This window comes from Stomoxys calcitrans, chromosome 4, assembly GCF_963082655.1.
Source record: "Stomoxys calcitrans chromosome 4, idStoCalc2.1, whole genome shotgun sequence".
Classification (NCBI taxonomy): domain Eukaryota; kingdom Metazoa; phylum Arthropoda; class Insecta; order Diptera; family Muscidae; genus Stomoxys; species Stomoxys calcitrans.
In genome coordinates this window covers 126,838,367-126,862,243 of record NC_081555.1, presented here as the reverse complement: position 1 = coordinate 126,862,243, position 23,877 = coordinate 126,838,367, and the positions used below count along the sequence as shown (strand labels likewise).

General features: G+C 37.0%; 1 protein-coding gene across 1 annotated transcript in view; it reads right to left on the bottom strand.

Annotated features, from left to right (window-relative positions):
* Positions 1–2,300: 2,300 nt before the first annotated feature.
* LOC106094454 (uncharacterized) overlaps positions 2,301–23,877 on the bottom strand; it is a 66,341-nt gene continuing 44,764 nt past the window's right edge. The window contains exons 2-4 of the mRNA XM_059367042.1: positions 8,695–8,714; positions 8,045–8,455; positions 2,301–2,549 (exon numbers count right to left, since the gene is read on the bottom strand). Coding sequence (XP_059223025.1) covers positions 2,536–2,549; positions 8,045–8,273 — 243 coding nt within the window. The 5' untranslated portion in view covers positions 8,274–8,455; positions 8,695–8,714 and the 3' untranslated portion in view covers positions 2,301–2,535. The remainder of the gene's footprint in view (positions 2,550–8,044; positions 8,456–8,694; positions 8,715–23,877) is intronic.

Sequence of the window (23,877 nt, the reverse complement as noted above, 5' to 3'; positions counted from 1 at the left end):
ACACAGGAGGATCTGCGGATCTGTAAAAATGTGGTATCCAATGTGTGGATCTAAAAAGAGACCCGTAGCCATGAATATCTTGATAGCCACCTTCAAAATGCATGACATTATTGGGCTCAAATTAAATCGTGAATATGTTGATAGCCACCTTCAAAATGCATGACATTATGGGGCTCAAACAAAATGGTGCTCAAGCACGATGCTGATATTACTTCAAGATCCGCCCCCTAACTACCTCCTATCAAAGCGGCTATGTGTGCCTACTCTGGCAATATATAATAGGTATTTGATAATAGAAAACGAATTTGATATACAATTTTAAGGCCAGGTGTTTGGGGGTCGTCTAACCCCTTAAACTCCTCCTAAACTAATGACAATTGGGGCTCAAATAAAAGCAATTTGAGAGCAGAACACGATGCTGATATTTTTTCAGGGCTAAGTTCGTGGGTGGCCGCCCCACCCTACATACATCTCAAACTGGAGATATTTGTAGATTATGGCAATAATGTGCTCAAATCTGTATCTGTTTCATGGCCAAGTGTTTCAGGGACGCCTCACCTCATAAACTCCCCCCAACCACACATATATACCGACTATAGTAATATGTAGCTCCAATGTGGTCCACCAACAAAACCAAGAGAATGAAGTAGATCCAATATCCAAACATTAGTGGGCGGACCCTCCCCTTACCCTATTTTCAAAAACACCAGATCTCGGAGATGGGTGGGCGATTTAAGCGAAATTATTATTATAATAATTCAAAAACAAAAATTTTGTATCCTTATTTTGGGTGGAATATACAGGGGGCCCGCCTCACCTCCAAAGCCAACCAAATGGAATATAAACCAATGATGACTATATTGGACTCAAATGAAAGGTATTTTAGACCAGAGCACGAATCTGATATATGGGGATCCGCCTCACCCCATACCGCTCATATTTAGCGACCATAGTAATATAAGGCTCAAATAAAAGGCATTTGGGAGTAGAGCACCAATATGATATCGACAATGGGGCGAAATATCTGAAAGGTCGTGACAGTATAGGGCTCAGATAAAATAAGATGTGAAAAAAGGCACAACGGAGCGGGCCCTTTCCAGCTAGTAGATATATAAACAAGTAAGAGCGTGCTAAGTTCGGCCGGACCGAATTTATATATCCTCCACCATGGATCGCATTTGTCGTGTTCTTTGCGCGGTATCTCTTTTAAGGCAAACAAAGACTAATGGATAAGAATTGTTATGCTATTGGAGATATATCAATATTGGGTAAATTTTCCGTCCATTAGGATAAGAATTGCGCATTGCAGGGGCTCAAGAAACATATTCGGGAGATCGGTTTATATGGGAGCTGTATTAGGCTATAGATCCACTTAGACATGAAAAAGCCGTTGCACAAAATTTCAAAATCGGATAAGAATTGCGCCCACTTTTGCTCAAGTAGTCAGGACCCAAGATCGGTTTATATGGCAGCAATATCAAAACATGGACCGATTTAGTCCATTTACAATCCCAACCGACCTACACTAATAAGATATTTTTGTGCAAAATTTCAAGCGTCTAGCTTTACTCCATCGAAAGTCATCTGCTTTGGACGGACGGACATGGCTAGATCGTCTTAAAATGTCATGACGATCAAGAATATATATACTTTATGGCGTCTTAGTCGCATATTTCGAGGTGTTGCAAACGGAATGACGATATTAGTATACCCCCCATCCTATGGAGGGTATAAAAAGAATTTGTGTTTGTTTGTAAATTTGTTTGTTCCGTATAGGCTCAAACATGGCTGAACCGACTTGTTAAAATTCTCACAGATTGTGTAGGTTGGCCTGGAAGAAGAAATAGGCTATATCATATGTTGGTTTTGGAAAGGGGGCGGGCTCTCCCCCATACACCCAAAGCACCACCCAAAAATTAAAGTCTACCGATTCAAATTTGGTATTAAAACTTTGGTCTAGGGGGCCGCCCCAACCCAAAAACCGTCTCAAATAGACATATTGGACGATCATGACAATACGTGGCTCAAAATTATAAAATGTTGATAGTTAACATTTGGGAGGTACTATGACATACATAGAAGCCATGTTGAAGTTTTCCACGCCGTTCAGACTCTGCTATATAAAGGAGGACCCTGAGCTTAAACGTGAATCGGATAGCACTCATTGATGTGTGAAAAGTTTGCCCCTTAATGGAATGTTCATGGCCAAATTTGAATTTATAATGGAATGGCAAATGATGTAATATTTATTTTCTTTTGACTATGATACATATATTGTTCACAGGTTCTTTTTGGTGACATTAAACTTAAAACTATAGTTGTTATGGCAAACAATACCATTTTCAAATTATTATTAATATTGTTCTTTTTTTTTCTTTGGGAATAGTAATAAAATAATTTAAATAAATATTTTATAAATACGTATAAATAAAAAATACTTTCATTGGCATGAAGATGAACATAAAACAGCATAAGCAGTCTTAGGAGATTCCTTGAGTGGCAATTCATATCGACATTGCAAAACGAAGAATGTGTTCAACATTTATCTTCTGTAAATAAAGAAATTAAACTATTAGACGAGGTTCAATAAAAATGAAAAAGACAAAAAAAAAAAACATTTCAGATAAGCACCCACCCGCAGTTAAGGCGTCACAATCAATTGGTCGTTTTATAACGGACAGTGTTACTATTATAAGGTAAAATGGTGTGATCTAAGCACTTTTGATAAGCGGCACACAATGTACAACATACTATTGCATAATTTCAAACTATAGAAGTCATAAAATAAATCACGGGTATTATTTACAAAGTTCCACAATACGGTACGGACATATATATGGCTGATAAGAATTTTGTTTCACAAATGAATATCTGTGACAGTTATGAGGTAAAGTGTGGCCCCTCTGTCATGGAATGGATATAAGCGCCATTAACACATGGCAAAGTTCTTTAAATAAATATTTATATGGTGGAAGGCATTATATCTTGTTTTTTTCTTTGTTAACACAAACGATGACATTGTGTTTGTCCATCACCCATCAGTTGAAACTCACTTTATAGATTTTTATACTCTAAACCACTACCGAGGTATAGAGTATTATAATTTAGTGAATTTGTTTGTAATACCCAGAAGAGAGGAATACCCCTATTGCTAAGCATACGAATAAACTTAGAAATAAACTTCTAATTAGAGGTGGCAAACTATCGATATTCAATCCATATCATAGTTTCGATATTTGTCTTCTTAAATGTTTGTTCTGAGAACTCCTAATGCAATAATATTTTATCAAAAAGGATATATTTGACCAAAAAAACAAGTAAAAAGGCGTTAAGTTCGGCCGGGCCGAACTTTGGATACCCACCACCTCGGGTATATATGTAAACCACCTTTCATCAAAATTCGGTGAAAATTTCATACCTCATACCGATCTGAACTATATACGACACGGATGTCGAAAAGCCGAACATAAGTCACTGTGTCAAATTTCAGTGAAATCGGATTATAAATGCGCCTTTTATGGGGCCAAGACTTTAAATCGAGATATCGGTCTACATGGCAGCTATATCCAAATCTGGGCCGATTTGGGCCGAGTTACATAAACATGTCGAAGAGCCTAACACTAAGCACTGTCCCAAATTTCGGCGAAATTGGACAATAAATGCCTCTTTTATGGGCCCTAAACCTTAAATCCAGAGATCGGTCTATATGGCAGCTATATTCAAATCTGGGCCGATCTGGGCAAAATTGAAGAAGGACGTCGAAGAGCCTAACCAAACTCACTGTCTCAAATTTTAGCGACATCGGACAATAAATGCGTCTTTTATGGCCCCAAAACCTAAAACCTAGATATCGGTCTATATGACAGCTATATCCAAATCTGGACCGATCTGCGCGATATTGCAGACGTATGTCAAGGGGCTCAACTTAACTCACTGTTCCAAATTTCGGGGACATCGGGCAATAAATGAGCATTTTATGGGCCCAAAACCATAAATCAAGAAATCGGTCTATATGGCAGCTATATCCAAATTTGAACCGATCTGGACCAAATTGACAAAGGATGTCGAAGGGCCTAACACAACTCACTGTCCCAAATTTCAACAAAATCGGATAATAAATGTGGCTTTTATGGGCCTAAGACCCTAAATCGGCGGATCGGTCTATATGGGGGCTATATCAAGATATAGTCCGATATAGCCCATCTTCGAACTTAACCTGCCTATGAAAAAAAAAAGAATCTGTGCAAAATTTCAGCTCAATATCTCTATTTTTAAAGACTGTAGCGTGATTTCAACAGACAGACGGACGGACATGGCTAGATCGTCTTAGATTTTTACGCTGATCAAGAATATATATACTTTATAGGGTCGGAAATGGACATTTCGATGTGTTGCAAACGGAATGACAAAATGAATGTACCCCCATCCTTCGGTGGTGGGTATAACAAGTAAAACATCGATGAGTTCGGCCTGGCCGAACATGGGTACTCACCACCATGGAATCCACTAAAATTTTATCTTTATTAACTCTCATTTTACAACAATCAAATCAGGAATTGGTTGCGGCTGCTATGATCTCAAGTAGTCATATCGGTCTTTAAGGGACATATATCAGTATATAGACCGGTTAGGATCTTTTGCTTTGCACGAACGCTCAGTCAAAACCGGTGAAAATTGAGGCCTCTAGCAGCTCAAGAAATCAAATCAGGGGGTCGGTTTATATAGAAGCTATATCAGTATAAAGACCGATCTGGATCATACTTGGCACGGATGTTGAAAGTCATAGCAGAAGGCTTCTAAGGGCTCAAGAAATCAAATATGGGAATAGGTTTATATGGGGGTTTACCAGTTTTTAACCGATTCGGATCATACTCGGCAAAGATATTGGATGTCCAAATCGAATGAATATTGAGGTGTTCAGGGGCTCAAAAAAAGAGCTAGCAAAATCGCAATATTTCATATTTTCGACATTTCTATTGATAATCGGAACATTCGATATTTTCAACATTTCTAATAATAAATATCGATAGTATCGATACTATCATTAATATCCGATCCCTATATTTCAAACAAAGATGAGAAGTAACTAGTTAAAAGGCATCAAGTACCGCCGGTTCGAACCCTGGATACCCACCACCTCGGATATATATTAAACAACTTTCGTCATAATACGGTGAAAAATTCATCATTTATGAACCCATACTGACTATATCCAAATATTGACCGATCTGAACCACATTGAACACGAATTTCAAAGAGCCTAATGCAGTCCACTGTGTAAAATTTCAGCGAAAGGAGTAACAAACGTGCTTTCATGTCCCAAGAATTTAAATTGGGCGATCGGCATAGGCCAGGTATATCCAAATATAGCCCGATATTGGCCATACTCGGTACGAATGTCGAATGACCTAGCAGAACTCATTGCGCTAATTCTAAGCGAAATCGGCTAATAAATTCACTTTTTATGGGTTTAAGACATTAAATTAAGAGATCGGTCTGTATGGCAGCTTTATGTGAACTTGGACCGAATAAAAGTAAATTTTTTAAAGTCACCGATGGTATCAAAAGTGTTCAAATCGATATCGATATTGATGCAAACTTAAATTATCGATACTATTGATAGTACCATCGATAGTTTGGCAGCTCTTTTTCTAACACGATTTAGCAGTGACATGAACCAATGTAGGGGCGTGGTATGAAAAGAATAAAGGATTTTGTAAGTAGCACGGAATTCCCAACCAGTGATGCCGTTTTTGGCAGGTTCCTACCAATATTAATAGGTTTTTATTCTCTTGGTAGGTCGGAAGGCTAGCCTCAATTTTTGGTAGGTTTTTCCAACATATAAATACGAAGTTAATTACTGAAAAAATTGCCGCGCATAACTCAAAATTATTTCACTTCTTGTCGATTCTGCACAGAAAAAATTACTCCGAGAAAGAATCAACTACAGAATTTGTATGTGAAACTTTCAATATGAATAAAGTTATGTCTGTAGGCTAGAGGATGCGTGCAAGGCTATCGAACATGAAGTGATGAGTTCAAATCATGTGGCGGCAAAATTAATAAAATGAATGTATGGATAATAGTAGAGAGAGAGAGAGAGGGAATGACAGAGAAAAAAAACTGTTAGCAAAGCAGTGAACGAAAGAGACATGGAGCGCGAGCCGAACAAAGAAAATAATAACACCACCACACCGAAGCTGTGCAGCAAACCACATGTGATGGCTGGTTGAATGGTTTTTTTCTTGCTTATAGACATATTGTTGTTATATGTTGGCTTGAAAAAGTGGCCTTTAACAAGAAATTTGTTCTTGCATCGTTCAGGAAAATTAGCAAATTTTGTCGTCGTTTTTTCGACAAAAGTTGTTGTTTTTCAAAATCGTTTTTAATCTGTGTGCGTTTTTGTTAAGAGTGAAGAATAAAACCATGGATTTTGAGGGGCTAAATATTGACACATAGTGTCTCACTGCTTTACTTTTTAGAAAAAAGAGCGTAAGTTCTGATATTGACAGTAACTGGAACAAGTGTTTAGGTATCTCCTCCAAATTTCGTAAATTCTGGGTTATAAATGCCATATGGCAGGTGCATACATATATGTTCAGATCTGGTACATACTCAGATGTTGAGCGGTGCAACTTACGGTAAATGGTGCTATGTCAAGCTATGGACCATCTTTGATCTTTCGGCAATAGAGTGATTTCATCAAACGACGATCTAGTATCTATACATTGTATGTTTGAAAATGTATAAAATGATGTATTGCAATTAGAATAAAAAAAAACTCTTCGGTGATGCGTATAGAAACATTTACCGCATTTTTGGCTTGTAGAACATTTGGTAGGTTTTGGTCGGATTTGGTAGGATTTTTCTTTAATATTGGTAGGAAATTATTTTCTTGAGTGGCAACACTGTTCCTAACTTAAAATTTTTTTTTCGAGGTTACTTTTAAGTATTTAGAGCGCACAACAAGCCGTTTACTGGCTTAGGTGTATGCCCATAGTGGCATGAGGCGGATTAATATCCGCACCCTGTTTTCAAACTAACCTAACCTTATTGTGTCCTTTCGTTTGCCTGTTTGCCTGTCTGTCTGTCTTCCTACCTATCCGCCTGCCTGTCTATGTCAATTTCTACAGCTCACAATTTGGCACAGAATTTTTTTTTGGTCAAGAGACGAAGCCTGTTGAAACTGGAATAAATCGATTCAGATTAATCTATAGCTCACATATGTACTATGTTGGTCTGATTAGGACCAATATAGCTATAATGTGATTATTTGTCAACCGATTCTCACGAAAATTGTCACGAAATTCTTTAATGACTCTCGACAAAGCTGGCAAACTTCATACAAATCGGTTCAGATTGATATATAGCTCCAATATTCACATGTATATGTATTGCTCGATTTCCATTTCTGAAACCTTTGTTAGTACACTTTTTAACCGACCTCTTCAAAATGCACAATGTCTTCTTGTCTAATTCTATGACTTCTACTATGTTAAAGGATTTTGGTCGAAATCGGTTCAGATTTAGAAATATTTCCCCTATATAAAGGTTAACCCAAGTTTGAGTAAGATTGCAATAATGTGGAGTGAGTGGGCAACTATCATTCTCTCATGACTGTAAGACTCTCAGCCAAGTAAAACTTCTTTACAAAGAGGTGACGCTCATTAACTCAACGCTTGAATTCGGCAATTAAAAGGAAGTCTCTCATCATTAACTTGAAACGTACAGCTTTCATTTCTATGGAAGAAGTCTTCACGCTCTTTCTTTCTGGGGTATGGATATTCGTGGGCAAATTGGCGAAGTCATAATACACTCACTAATATTTCCTTCCCCATATCACTCGGACTGTGACTGAGATAAACTGTAAGCTACTATAAACACTACCTTTTCATACACTCGCAAGACATATTTACAATGCAAACTACAATGCTGTGACCACTATTACAACTACGTCCAAAGCTCATATCTGCAACACGTGAGCGCCTTATTTGCTCCCCGACACACTTTAGCATTGTGATTTTATGCCTCATTGTTGCCTTACCTGGATTAAAAGTTACAATGCGCCGACAACGACCACGATGATCTCTCATTTGACATTTCGGACAGGGTTCCTTTTTGGGATGCGTTGATAGAATCTGTCCCGTATAGATGCGTTGTGGCCCATAAAAGATAACACGACCCGCTTCGGTATCCAGAGGCTTACAGCAAACAATCACCAGCATTAGCATCAACACAGCTACGCATAGTTTGTGAACTTTAAGTGACATCATTATGATGGAGTTACGCTTCAATTGACTTTTTAACAAATTTTCGATTATAACAGCAGTGTAGTTGCAAGCACTTAAATGCCTTTATGAACAATATCTTTATACGTTTGACAGTTTATTCCGTATTTGGTGAAAATTTGTTCTACTTTTACAGGTAAACTTGTGAAGGTGTTTCAAGATGTTACCTGTAGAAATGCCGGTATTTAACTGATTATGGACGATAGTAAACTTCAATTTTATATATACAATAGCATTTCTATAGACTTGGGGTGACCAGGTGTTTATTATAAACACAAAAATTGCAATCAAAAAAAAAAACCGACTATTATACACACTTTACTACCGATTGTAACTAATATATATATAAATGATAATCATAAGTTATATATAAAAATCAGATCAATATTCGATTGTACACACTTACCAAGATATCAAATAGGACATCTGAAAGAAAATGTTGGTAGGTCATTAATAAAAATGTGCCTATATACAAATATGAACCGATTTATACGAAATTGTGGACACATATTAAGACATCGGACAAAAAAATTTTCAGGGATGGTCACTTAATAAAATACAACCAAACTTATTGCGTATATTTATTGACATACAGGGTGGCTGATGAATATTGCTACAATGATGAATATTGCTACATTTTTTTTTCGGTGTATGGAATACATTTTTCTTTTATTCATGTTAAATTAAATTATTAAATTAATTATTAAATTATTATTAATTAAATTAATTAATTAATTAATTAAATTAATTATTAAATTATTATTATTAAATAGAAAAAAAGTTATTACATTTTTTTTTGGTAGCGGCTTTCATCAGCCACCCTGTACATATGTCTTATCGGCAAAAGATAAAACTATGAAGGTAGTTAAACAAAATAAAAAATTAAAATTATAGCCCAGGTGTTTGGTGGAACATCTAACATGAATCTTTGAATGTGAGTCATTTTGTCATATGTAGGAGCACGCCTGATCGCAACAAAAGGGTAGTGTCTGTAGCTCTCAAAAAGGGTAATTGGTACTTATGTATATGTCCATAAAATAATAACTGTTAGGCATTTCTAACATTTCTGTCTCTCTCTCTGAAGGAAATAAAACATTTATAGACAATGCCAAGAATTTATAAATCCATATGGCATTCTTCGAACCTAATTAAAATTTACAACACTTGGGTGGAAATGCTTAACAAATATTGTGAAATTACACTCAAGAAAAACGTGAGATATATACGTGTGTATGAACACAGATAATTTGTAATCAAGCCACAATTTATGCTTTAAAAAAAGCAAATGAGCTCACATTGGCAAACAAGCATGGCATGCCGTCTTGCACATATTTAACATTTTGGCTTATCGTAATGACGCCGGCATTTTTTGCCTTTTGTGTCTGTGGGGCTGTTAAATCAAACAGTTTGTTATCTTCTAGGGGTTAAATGGAAATTTAATAGATCCAAATAAACTCTAAATCACAGTGGATATGTGCAGAAATTCACAAAACAAATGATATCTGTACGTGCTCAAGAAATCAAATTGAGATATAGGCTTATAAGGGAGCTATATCTGGTAATGGATCGACTCAGGCCTTATCGTATAATAATTTCGCCCCCTAGAGGCTCACTTACGTCAATCAGGAGATCAGTTTATATGGCTGCTATAACAAAACATGGACATGAACATTTGGCCCATAAACAATCCTAACCGACCTACACTAATAAAAATTTGTTGTGTAAAAATGCAAGCGTCTAGCTACACTCGTTCGAAAGTCAGTATGCTTTCGACCAGAGATGACTTGTTGGAAAAGCTGACGCACAGTGGGCCAAATGGCAAAAAAATTGGAAATAAGTCTACAACTTTTTATCTGTTGATTTTAGCCATACAAAATGTTCTAGACATTTGTAGAGGAGGACATAGGCTTTCAGAAAAGTGCTGTTGTTGGTCCATATCTTTAATACAGGGTGAGCTACAGGGTGTCAAAGTTGACCACTTTTGACTTCTCCAAGCTTCTGGGGGCCATAACTTTTGATCTACTCAACCGATTTACATGATTTAGGACTCTAGAGAAAGAGCTTGACAAGATCTAAAAAACTTATGCATAAAGTACCATGCCATCGTGTACTGTTAAGGAGTTATGAATTGTTTAATTTTAAAATATGAAAATTTGGCCTTGGTTTTTTTCAGTGTTTTTTAAATAACTCCGTCAATTTTAAAGCTATAAACTTCATACTTCACACAAATTATGCCAGCATATGTGTGCATAAAATACAAAAGGAATCACGTGAATATCTTTGGCGGTTTAAAAATGGCATCGTTTTCAATATGAAAAATATTTTTTTTGTCAAAAAATTGCAAAATTTTTCAAAAAAGATACTCCCATTTCCTTTAAGTTTTCGCAAACTTTGGCCGTCAAAGCATTATCATTTCTTTCCATTTTCACAAAGTCGAGGTATTAAGAAAAGTTTTAAGTGCTAATTTGGCTAATTTCGATATCAAACAACACCGTTATCTTAAGACCAAAATGGCCAATTTTTTTACTAAACTTCAAAAGTTTCTCACTGGAAAAAAAGTTCCACGGGGATTTTTTCGCTTTTTTTGAACTTAAATGAAAGCTTAAAATGTTCCCAACATTTTAAGGTATGTCTCGCCATATCCTAGCCATAAATGAGATCGTAGCGATCAAAATACTGAAAAAAGTCAATTTTCAAGTAGTGCTATATTCATTGCTAAAAAACAAGTATTACGTCACATTTTATTGCAAAGATGTTAAATAAACTTTTATTTGGTAACACTTCTTCTACAAAACACAAAAAGAATCATGGAAATATCTCTATTCTATTCCATTTTATGGAACCGGCAATAAAAAAGTCAATTTTTCAAAAAAGTCGAATTTCCCAAATTTTGTTTTTGTTGTCCTAATTGCACATGACACACTATAGCCATATTTACGCAACATACCTTATCGTAAAGGAAATTTTCATACCTTTCCAACAATGTATAAAACATTTCTCAACTCGGATTCTATCTACTCTAAAATTCATTTACACTTCATTAAACTCTATATAAAAATGTCTATTTGTGAAATGGAACCTTATATGGGGCCTACACTAAAACATTGATAGATTTGCCCAGGGTTTACAATACAAATGTGTTAGAATAAAAAAAGGTCTCCTGCCAAAGTTTAAAAAAATTGGAATAAAAATATGTGTTTTAGAGCGAAAACACTTCGCATCGGCGTGCGTTTGTATAGTACCTACATCTATTTTTAATGTAAGCTGATGATTTTTGAATAAAAAGTAACCTAGAAATATACCTGCATATATATATATATTTGTGTTAAGATTTGATGCAGACAAATGTTACCTGTTTCGCTATGTCGAATTCCCAGGAAATCCACCGTATCAATGAATGTGAAAAAACCTACCCATAAAAAATTCATTGTCATTTTTTTTAACCAAATTCGAGTCCAGGTAAATAATTATAGAAGAGTAAGTAAAAAGAGGCACTTTGGACCCCTTTTTACGATTGCGTCTGATACCTGAAATGGGTCATTAATTGTGAATATATTGCATAAATATTTGAACAAAATCCAAATTTTCTTCATTATATTTTGTAGAGGCGTAAAGGACATTTATAAGTTATGGAAGTCATACTGAAGTATTCCACTCTTTCGAAAATTGTATGGGACATCAAAAATGATTCCAAATCATACACGGAGTCATTTAAGGAACTTGTTTACACTTTGGACCACATATATGGAATAAGGCTAAATAAAGACGCTTTAGACAAACTTGAAAAATTCTACAAATCATTTGAGAGAAGGTTGCCAGAATGTTCATTCGCAAAAATCAAGTTTTTCAAAATGTATGAGAAGTGGCTGAAATCGGATCTACTTATTGAAATTAAACCGCTGATTCCCGGCCGGCCTAGCAAAGCATACGACGAAGTTACGGAGAAAACCAAAAAGAAAAAACAAGAGGAACTATTGGCGGCACATCCGCCAAATTTAATAAAAGATACGTTCAAAACAGCATTGTTAAAAACACAACCAAAAAATGTTGGACGAATTGTCGATGTTTTACCATTAGCATCTCCGAAAAGGGTAAAGAGAATGGTAGAAAGTATTCCAACTCCAAAATCGACTACAGAATTCACGGAGGAAGATGCACTGGCCCTGATTTTGAACCTAGGCCTCTCAAGAAACAAATACTCAACAATGAGGAAGGCTCTTCGTGAAAAAGGATGGGGTTGTTTACCCTCAAAACATAAATTGTACAACACCAGGACGAAAATGGTGCCATCAAATATATACGTGGACGAATTAAAAGCAAGAGTGAAACTTGCTGATCTTGTTGAAAATACAGCTGTTAGAATTATTTCTAATTTTACTGAAGAACAGTTGAACACATGTAATAATTCCGAAGTGGTTTTGATCAGCAAATGGGGTTGTGATGGATCATCTGGATTTTCCGAATATAAGCAACAAACAGAAATAGATGCCAACTTCGCATCAATTTTCATGGCATCATTAGTACCATTGAGAATGAGATTGTACAAGGACCAATCTTCATCATCGAAAGAAAATGCATTTCAAGATATATGGATAAATAGAACACCTGGGTCAAAATATTTATGTCGCCCAATTCGGTTTGAGTATACAAAGGAAGACCGGAACACAACACGATCTTTGGTGAACGAAATAAAGGAAGAAATTGCTGCATTACCCATGATTGTTATAAACCAATTGGGAAGAAATATAAAAGTTTCGTTTCAACTACAACTCACTATGATCGATGGAAAGGTGGCAAACGCATTAACTGGCGTTATGTCCAATTGGAGATGCAATATTTGTGGCAAGAAGAATGGGCAATTCGAGGACAAGTCTGATGAAAATTTAGTAAACGAAAATGCGCTCAATTTCGGTATTTCGCCCCTGCACTGTAGAATTCGATTCATGGAGTATTGTTTGCATTTATCGTATGACCTTAAATATCGGACTAGCCCTGGAAACCGCGATGTCTCTGCTAGAAACAACCAAGATCTTCACAAAATGAGGCAGGAAGAGAAGAATCGAATCCAGTTGGAGTTTAAACAAAAGGGACTTATAATAGATAAACCTCTTTACGGATACGGAAGCACAAATGATGGCAACTCGGCAAGGCGGTTTTTTGAGGACCCCGTATCGACATCTAAAATAACCGGTCTTGATGAACACTTGCTAAGACGATTCAAAGTGATTTTGGCTGTAATCAATAGCAAAAAGATGATAAATTCAACCAAATTTGAAGCTTATAGTAATGACACAAAAAACATTTTATCTGATTTATATTCGTGGAAAGCTTTAACACCGACAGTACATAAAGTCTTACATCATGGCAAGGAAATTGTGGAATACAACATACTTCCGTTAGGAGAACTTACAGAAGAAGCTCAGGAATCCCGTAATAGAGATGTTAAACAGTTCCGGCTTTTCAATACCCGAAAGAGCACCAAATTTAACCAAAATTATGATTTACTTCAATATTTATTGTTATCGTCTGATCCGGTACTATACAGCATCAGAACTAAATGGCTACCAAAAATATGTGACGATATAGATAAGGACGATCCCGATGCCATTCAAATTAAAGAGCTTTTAAATTTTGATACCTTAGATTATTTGGTAGAGAATAAAATCAAATAATACAAAACTAAAATGCTTTTTTATTTTGGGAGTAGCTAATATACATATAAACGCACGCCGATGCGAAGTGTTTTCGCTCTAAAACACATATTTTTATTCCAATTTTTTTAAACTTTGGCAGGAGACCTTTTTTTATTCTAACACATTTGTATTGTAAACCCTGGGCAAATCTATCAATGTTTTAGTGTAGGCCCCATATAAGGTTCCATTTCACAAATAGACATTTTTATATAGAGTTTAATGAAGTGTAAATGAATTTTAGAGTAGATAGAATCCGAGTTGAGAAATGTTTTATACATTGTTGGAAAGGTATGAAAATTTCCTTTACGATAAGGTATGTTGCGTAAATATGGCTATAGTGTGTCATGTGCAATTAGGACAACAAAAACAAAATTTGGGAAATTCGACTTTTTTGAAAAATTGACTTTTTTATTGCCGGTTCCATAAAATGGAATAGAATAGAGATATTTCCATGATTCTTTTTGTGTTTTGTAGAAGAAGTGTTACCAAATAAAAGTTTATTTAACATCTTTGCAATAAAATGTGACGTAATACTTGTTTTTTAGCAATGAATATAGCACTACTTGAAAATTGACTTTTTTCAGTATTTTGATCGCTACGATCTCATTTATGGCTAGGATATGGCGAGACATACCTTAAAATGTTGGGAACATTTTAAGCTTTCATTTAAGTTCAAAAAAAGCGAAAAAATCCCCGTGGAACTTTTTTTCCAGTGAGAAACTTTTGAAGTTTAGTAAAAAAATTGGCCATTTTGGTCTTAAGATAACGGTGTTGTTTGATATCGAAATTAGCCAAATTAGCACTTAAAACTTTTCTTAATACCTCGACTTTGTGAAAATGGAAAGAAATGATAATGCTTTGACGGCCAAAGTTTGCGAAAACTTAAAGGAAATGGGAGTATCTTTTTTGAAAAATTTTGCAATTTTTTGACAAAAAAAATATTTTTCATATTGAAAACGATGCCATTTTTAAACCGCCAAAGATATTCACGTATCTTTTGTATTTTATGCACACATATGCTGGCATAATTTGTGTGAAGTATGAAGTTTATAGCTTTAAAATTGACGGAGTTATTTAAAAAACACTGAAAAAAACCAAGGCCAAATTTTCATATTTTAAAATTAAACAATTCATAACTCCTTAACAGTACACGATGGCATGGTACTTTATGCATAAGTTTTTTAGATCTTGTCAAGCTCTTTCTCTAGAGTCCTAAATCATGTAAATCGGTTGAGTAGATCAAAAGTTATGGCCCCCAGAAGCTTGGAGAAGTCAAAAGTGGTCAACTTTGACACCCTGTAGCTCACCCTGTATTAAAGATATGGACCAACAACAGCACTTTTCTGAAAGCCTATGTCCTCCTCTACAAATGTCTAGAACATTTTGTATGGCTAAAATCAACAGATAAAAAGTTGTAGACTTATTTCCAATTTTTTTGCCATTTGGCCCACTGTGTGACGCATATGACATACATTTCCGACGCATAAAACATACGTCGAAAACGTTGTAAACTTAGCCAAAAACAATACCAACTGGACAAAATTCGGAAGGCTACTCAGAAGAAGACTTGGCAAGATAATTTAGATTGTCCAAGCATAGAAAACATTGACGAAAATGTCAACAGGATTACGACTGCACTGGTGGGGTCCTTCGAAGATAGTTGTCCTCTTCGGGAAAGGAAATCAGCCCAGGAAAAACCCTGGATGACCGGGGAGATTCGCAATATTGGGAAAGAGGTCCGCAGAATTTATAACAGAGAACGTCGTAAAAAAGCGGAAGTTTATTGGGATTTGTTTTACACACGGCTCAAGGAATACAATAAGATTAGCAGAGCGGCAAAACATGCCTCCTGGAAGCTTTTCTGCGAACAGGTCTATAGCGTTAATGACGCCGCCAAGATAAAAGTTTCTCTCAAAAACCCATGTCCAACTTGAAACTTTAGTAGACGACATGGGAGTGAGAGCAGAGACAACGGAGGGCATGTTGAGGCTTTTGATGAAAACCCATTTTCCACGGGATACGAAGAGACGTTGATCGAAGGTTTATAATAACGGAATTTATGTTGAAGGAATCCTTGAGGAGCTTCAAACCATTTAAGTTAACCGGACCTGATGGAATATTTCCGGCGTTATCAGAGAAAGAGGCAGACTATCTGGCGCCCCATCCGGTCAAAATTTTCACAGCGTGCCTAGGACTTGCATAAACTCCGAAAGACTGGCAGGAGGCAAGGTTGGTGTTTATACCCAAGCCCGAAAGGCAAGTTATGCGACACCAAAGGCCTACAGACCCATAAGCCTGACGTCCTTTCTACTCAAAACCATGGAACGTATTGTGGACATTGTGATAAAGAGTATGACATCCAGCGAACTGTTCAAATACAAGCTGCATGCCAATGTCAAGGGAAGGTCGGTGGAGACTGCCCTGCACGTACGGTTGTGCATAAAATAGAAGAATCCTTCGATGCCAAAACGTACACCGGTATGCATTGACATCAAGGGGGCTTTTAACAAGGTGCGGACCCACACAATGATCCGATCCTTAGACCAGTACTGGGTGGACCCGGTCCTTAGAGACTGAATGAAGGATATGCTAAGGAACAGGTGGATAAATTGTGTGTCCCATGGCATAAATATAAGGGAGAAAGTGGCCCAGGGCACGCCACAGGGAGCATTTTATGGCCACTCCTAAGGGTGACCACCATAAGTGACCTATTACGGATGCTGACTGAGGAGGGATTTGATCCCATCTGCTACGCAGACGATGTTATAATACTTCTAAGGGATAAGGATCCTAACGAGCTATGCAGAAGGCCGAAAGGGTCTTGCATATGGCATATAACAGGGCTACATCCAGAGGACTCAATGTTAACCCAGAGAAGACTGAAATTTTCCTGTTCACGAGGAAGACAAAGGTGGGTCAATTTAACGCACCACGTTTCCTTAATAAGACGATTTCTATATATTACAAGGTCAAATACTTAGGTGTGACCTGGACAGGAAACTGAATTAAATGTGTCACATTCAGAAGCGTACTGAGAAGGCTCACAGATGTTGGGCACTAGACCGTAGGCTCGAAATGGACCCTGAATCCTGAATCCGAGAATCCGAGTCCACTGGCTCTACAGGAGCGTGATTAGACCAATACCTACTTACGCCTCAGTAGTTTGGTGGACTGCTATGAAGAAAAAGTGTAACATAAGGATCATACAACAGGTTCAGAGAACATGTTGTCTTCGCATAGGCGGAGCGATGAAGACTACGCTCACTAGAGCACTGGAGACTATTCTAGATATCTGACCCATTGACATACAGATTAAGTGTGAGGCAGCCACTGCGGTTATGAGACTTAAGGTGATGGGAGAATGGATTGAGGATGGGAGCTGATCATACCATCGCGGTATAATCGAGGCGATGATAGGAAACCTGGATGGAAGGGAAGAGGTTTCCGATCGGATACCTGAGATGAACCTTGAAGTCGAGTACGAGCACTGCTCCGATGGCAGCAGCCTTGGATTGTCGGAACCCTAGTATTGCCATCAGGAAGATCATGTTACTCGGATGAATCAAAGCTAAAGGACATAGTGGGCCTGGGAGTTTACTTTGAGATCACGGAGATCACGGAATGCGTGAAGTGGTGTGTTGCTAACGCGAGGACGTCGAGTGTGAACATCTTTACCAACAGTAAAATTGCCATAAGGGCAATAACAACCAAGGCGGTAAGTTCACGAATAGTCTTGCAGTGTAAGAAGGAGATTAAAGCCTTCTCATTTGGGTACCGGGCCATAACGGAGTAAGGGGAAATGAAAGGGCAGATGATTTGTCGGTGAAGGCCAGAGGACTGCTGTCAATAAACTTGGTTAACCCGAAGCCTTTCTGGCCGACGCAGTCCGAGTTAAGGGAGTGGGAGACAAATGCGCATGAAACATTGTGGAACAGCGAAACGGTCGGTAGGACGGCGAAAATCCTATTGGGTGATCCAGATCGTGAGAATACTAGGCTATTACTGAGAGGAAGCAAGAAAGAGGTCAGTATAGCTATTGGTATCAAAACGGGACACATTGGACTATGTAAAATTGGTGCAGCAAGTGATAGCATGTGTAGGGCATGCGGAGAAAATGGTGAGACGTTGGAGCATTTCCTTTGTCACTGCCCGGCTTTCACGTCCAACAGATACCGGTACTTAGGTGGAGACACAATATCAGACATGAACCAGCTTAGGGGAGTGGTATTGAAAAAAATTAAGGATTTTGTAATTAGCACGGAATTCCTCACTTAAAATTTACTTTTCAGGGGTTGCTATATAGTTTTTAGAGCGCACAAGCCGATTACTGGCTTAGGTGTATGTCCATAGTGGCATGGGGCGGATTAATATCTGCACCCTCTTTTCAACCTAGCCTAACCTAACCGAGCCAGAACAACAATGATTGTTGACAGAGTTAAAAAATAATAAGAAAATCGTACAACTAATTCAAACTTTCGTGAATATGGCCACACTACGAAAAATTCTCAAAATCGTTCTGTAACTGTGAAATGGAGAAAATAACATCAAATTTTTTTATGGCAAACTTTACTAACTTCTATGTTCACTCCTGAACCGAGGAGTGGACCCAATGGATGTGACATTTGGTCGTAAAACACTATTTATGAGCCGATCTGATCATTCTGTGCTAATGACGCTGGCGAAGAACGCACATATAGCATGTAGAATAGTGAAGCGGTCCGAAGGACGACGAAAATCCTATGAAGGATCGGGATCCTCACAAAACTGGGCTTATACTGAAGGTAGTAAGAAAAGTTCAATATGACTTTCGGCATCATTATAGGGCACATAGAACTACGGGCACATTTGTGCACAATAGAGGCACAAATGATAAGTTTCATAATGATGTGACGTGCGGATTTACTAGTTTGCGTTTTTGGGGGTGGGGTACACTGAAATCTAATTCTCTTGGCTCTTGCTCCCATATTTAGATTACAGATTCGTAATCCACACTCAAATTCCTTTCATTTGAGTCCTTATTGACATGACCCGTCTGAGTTCGCTTTATTTCACTTTATATTGCCATGATCGGTTTACATTATACGATTTATCAGCTTTGGAGGTGCAACGGACCCTCAGAAAATTTACCATAAACATTTTTGTCAGATTCATGATTTAGACCCACTATGAGTGTGCAAACAAAAATTCGCATACATCGGTTTTCACATCTCTGCAATCTTACGGTTTCGAAAATTGAGCTAAAGGATAGGTCACTTCCCAATCATTGTTGTTTTAAATAGTTGCTTTATATAGTCACTGTTGACAGCCTACCCCAGATTGAGCTAAAAGTTATGGCTATAGTTATGGGGATGACTAAACGGGGTGGCACACGTCATACTATAGAATACCATGGCGAAGACAACATTCAAAGGCCTTTTACCCATTTTAATCACTGTACGATGTCATCAATGGCAGCATATAGTCATATATTCTGTGTTGCAATGGCTTTTCGCATACATGGTTAAGGGGGAAGGACACATGATAATAATAACTGTCTATGACGTATAAACAAGCCGCCCTAAAATTATTTAATTGCTCGTTGTCGTCAATACATTTGCCATAATTCATGATATGTCAAATGTTTTAGGGTATTTTTGGCAACGTAATCGTAATCGTATGACAAATATCGCTTCAAGGAAATTTACAAATGTTTTCATTCATGAAATGCGTGACACAAAGATTACACATCCTGTTGGCTGGGATTGACAGAGCTCTTGTATTTAGTAGACAAAAATTTATTAATGACATCAAAACCAGTAAGAACGAAATAAAGCTGGCAAAACCATCCTTTAGAACTTTCAATTTGATTTAATTTGAAATAAGGTATTCCGACCAAACTCCGTACATATTGTGGGTCCCTAGAGGAAATCGTTGTCGAAATGTTGAAAACATCGGTTGATATATGCGAATGCAATGGCTCTAAAATTTAAAATGGGGGAATAGATATATATTGGAGCTATTGTATATCTAAATCTGGAGCTATATGTAAGTATATCTTGAGGGCCACTGTAGCGCAGAAGTTCGCATTTTCGCTCATGACGCGGAACGCCTGGGTTCGAATTCTGGCGAAACCTTTAGACAAAATTTTCATTGTTGGTTTTCCCCTGGCATGGCAACTTTTGTGAGGTACTATATCGGTCAAATGTTTTTGAGTAACATCACACATTTTGCCTTACATTTCAAAGTTCTTTGCTTTGAATAGAAAGCATTGAAAGAAATGGTCTATAGCCGGACAATATCCTGCAATGGAATCTAAATAAGACTTTTAGACCAAGAAAGAAAGCGCAAATAGACAAACCAAACGAAAGGCATGTCGCTTGTGGTGTAGGTACCACTGCCTACACAAAAAACAGCATTGTTAACGCAGAGGTTAGCATGTCCGCCTATGTCGCTGAACGCCTGGGTTCGAATCCTAGCGTGACCATCAGTAAAAACAAAATTTTCAGCGGTGGTTTTCCCCTCCTAATGCTGGCAACATTTGTGAGGTACTATGCCATGTAAAACTTCTCTCCAAAGAGGTGTCGCACTGCGGCACGCCGTTCGGACTCGGCTATAAGTAGAAGGTCGCTTATTATTGAGCTTAAACTTGAATCGGACTGCACTCAATGGTATGTGAGAAGTTTGCCCCTGTTCCTTAGTGGAATGTTCATGGGCAAAATTTGTTGTTTGTTTGCATCTGCCGATAGCTGATCTTAGTGCAGAGAACAAATAAGTTCAGCAAAATTGAGTTTGTTTGTTGTTATTGGAATTGTTGGACAAGTTGGATTTGAATAAGGGAAGTAAGATTTAACTTGTTTTCTATTGTGCTTGTGAATCAAGTCGTCTTAAAGAGCCCTGTTCAAATTCAGATGTGTGCTTTGCAACCTAATCTAGTTGGGTTCGTATGCAAAGCACCGTGATCCTTTTGACAAATTTCTGCTGATGATGATTCTGGCGAATCAGAAATCATGATACTGAAAGCTGGTTAAATGCTTTTGAGCAATATCACCCATTTTGTCATACTTTTGAAAGTTCTTTGCTGTGCTATTCTTTTAATAGAAAGCATTGAACGAAATGGTCTTTAGCCGGACAATATCCTGCAATGGTATCTAAATAGGTACTATACCATGTAAAAACTTCTCTCCAAAGAGTTGTAGCACTGCGGTATGTCGTTTGGACTCGGCTATAAAAAGGAGATCCCATATCAATGAGTTTAAAGTTGAATCGGACTGCACTCATTGATATATGAGAAGTTTGCCACTGTTCCTTAGTACAATGTTCATGAGCAAAATTTGCAATTTACTGTATCTAAGTCTGTGATCTGAAGTCAAAAGAGAAACCTTTGTGCCGAATTTGATGAGTATCGGTTAACAAATCACGATATTATTGCAGTATTACTCAAAATCCGACGAAAAATATATATGGTAGCTATATCTTAATCTGAAGCGATTCCATTGAAAATCCGTGAATATTGGGTTAGTCGTAGAAGAAAGCTTTGGCAAAAGAAGATCGTTTGGTAAATGTGCCTGCGGAGGCACTAAAATCGAAAATGGGTGGATATATATTTTTGAGAGTTACCGATTTCTGAATCCAATTCTATAAAAGACACAAGAGAACTTTCCTATTTTGTGAGGATCGGTTAGCAAATTATTGCAGAGTAAGAATAGTCTACAACCCCACTCAAAACATTAGTTATATTAAACGAATATTTTATACAAAAAGTTTGTCTGCCAAATATCTAATGTTGCTAAAAATTTTCTCCATGGTCACCATTGTTAAAATTAGACAAAAAATTATTAGAATATGTCATATCATCATTACGTGGCTCTCAGTCTACGAAATTGCCATTTCCAAAAATGTATTTAGACTTATCTGTTTCATTGTATATGGCAGCAGGTGAATTTCACATAGCGATATTAATAAAGGAAGACATTGTAGGAAATGTTGAGAAAATCTGTTAAGAAATACGTTCACAAAGGCTCTAAAAGTGAAAATCGAGATATGTATATGTATGTTTATGTGAGCTATATCTAAATCTTAACAGCGATGTGGAGAGTCAAAAGTGAAGTCGTTCTTCAAAAATTTCATGAGAATCGGCAAACAAATGACGATGGTCTTGTAATTTTAGTCCAAATCGAACGAACATTTATATGGGAGCTATATCCGAATCTGGGTCGATTTCTTCAAACTTCAATAGGCTCTGTCTCTAGGTCAAAAAAATTGCCTGTGACAAATTTGAACATTATTGGATTAAAATTGCGACCTGCACCTTGTATAATAGGGTGGTTTAAAAAAATTATATTTTATTAAATGTTTAATTTTGTTAGATTCCCAAAATTTGTGAACGATTGAAAGATGCTGCTGGGCCTCAAAGTTTTGAAAATCTCAATTTTTTGGTTATTTGGTGACTTTAGGACTTTGACGACCCATATATATGAAACGGCTACAGCTATTTGCCCGTGTCATACATTAAATTAAATGTCATTCTCTTTTTAACATTTTATATTCTATAACGAAGAACGAAAGTAGTGCTGAATTCGAGATAATGAAGCCAATATCCCTTAAAAACGTGCACGGTTTTTAAGGGACATTCGTTCGTCGTTTTTTGTAATTAAGGTAGAGATTGCAGTTATTATCCAATTATCACGTAAATTTACACATATCACTTTCTAAGCCCAAAAACAAACGTTATCAATTTTGGGAAAAATCGTTTCAGATTTAATATAGCTCCCATATATATAATTTGCCCCATTTACACTTAAAACAGCGTAGTTACAATAAATTTGGGCGGATATGCATGAAACTCGGTACGACTATTAGCACATGGGTTACCTTGCACGTTTTTAGGAACATTGGCTTCATTATCACGAATTCAGTACTGCTTACGTTCTTCGTTATTGAACATAAAATGTTAAAAAGAGAATGACCTTTAATTTGATGTATGACGCGGGCAAATAGCAAATAGACGTTTCAGAGAAGTCCCCAAAGCCAAAAAATCAAGATTGCCAAAACTTTGGGACCCCAGCATCAAGTGTTAACATCTTCCAATTGTGCTTAAATTTTGGGAATCTTAAAATCGAACAAAATTAAACATTTTGGTGTTGCCAACAAAAAAAAACGGCATAAATTTTTTTCACTATGAGATAAAACCACCCTATTGTACACAAGTGAATATGGATGTACGGACAGACAGACATACGGACATAGCTATATATCAATGGATACTCTCTTCTCATTCTAGGTTTTACAATCCAATGCACTTATTTATGATACCCTGTACCACTGTAGTGGTGTGGGTTATAAAGATCATTGAAATGAAAAACTGGTGATGAAGGGTGGAGTACAACTGGCAAACTATTGATGACACTATAGTTAAATTATTTTCGTCAACAACGATAGTTTTTAGCACAATCGATACGATACGTTAAAAATAATTTTGTTTCAATAATTCTTAAGCCAAGCAGTAAAAAGAAAAAATTAAGACAAGGTAGCTAAAGGTTAAGACATCCGTCGATATTTCCAAAATAGTAAAGCGGTTTTTTTTTTTAAGCTACAGGAAATTTGTTAAAAAAAACACATAAATTTAAGAAATCTTTATTTGAATCGATAGTTCGGTCCATATAATTTAATGTTTGAAGACTATTTCATGCAAATGTTGACCGTGACTGCGCCTCAAATGGTCCATCCGATTAGTCCAATTTTGGCATACTCTTTCCAACATTACGCCCGGTATCTCATTAATAAATGCTTCAATGTTGTTATCCAATGCGTCAATTGAATCGGGCCTGTCTATATAGACATGAGCTTTAACATAGCCCCACAAAATATTGTCTAAAGGCGTTAAATCGCACAATCTAGGCGGCCAATTGACTGGTTCC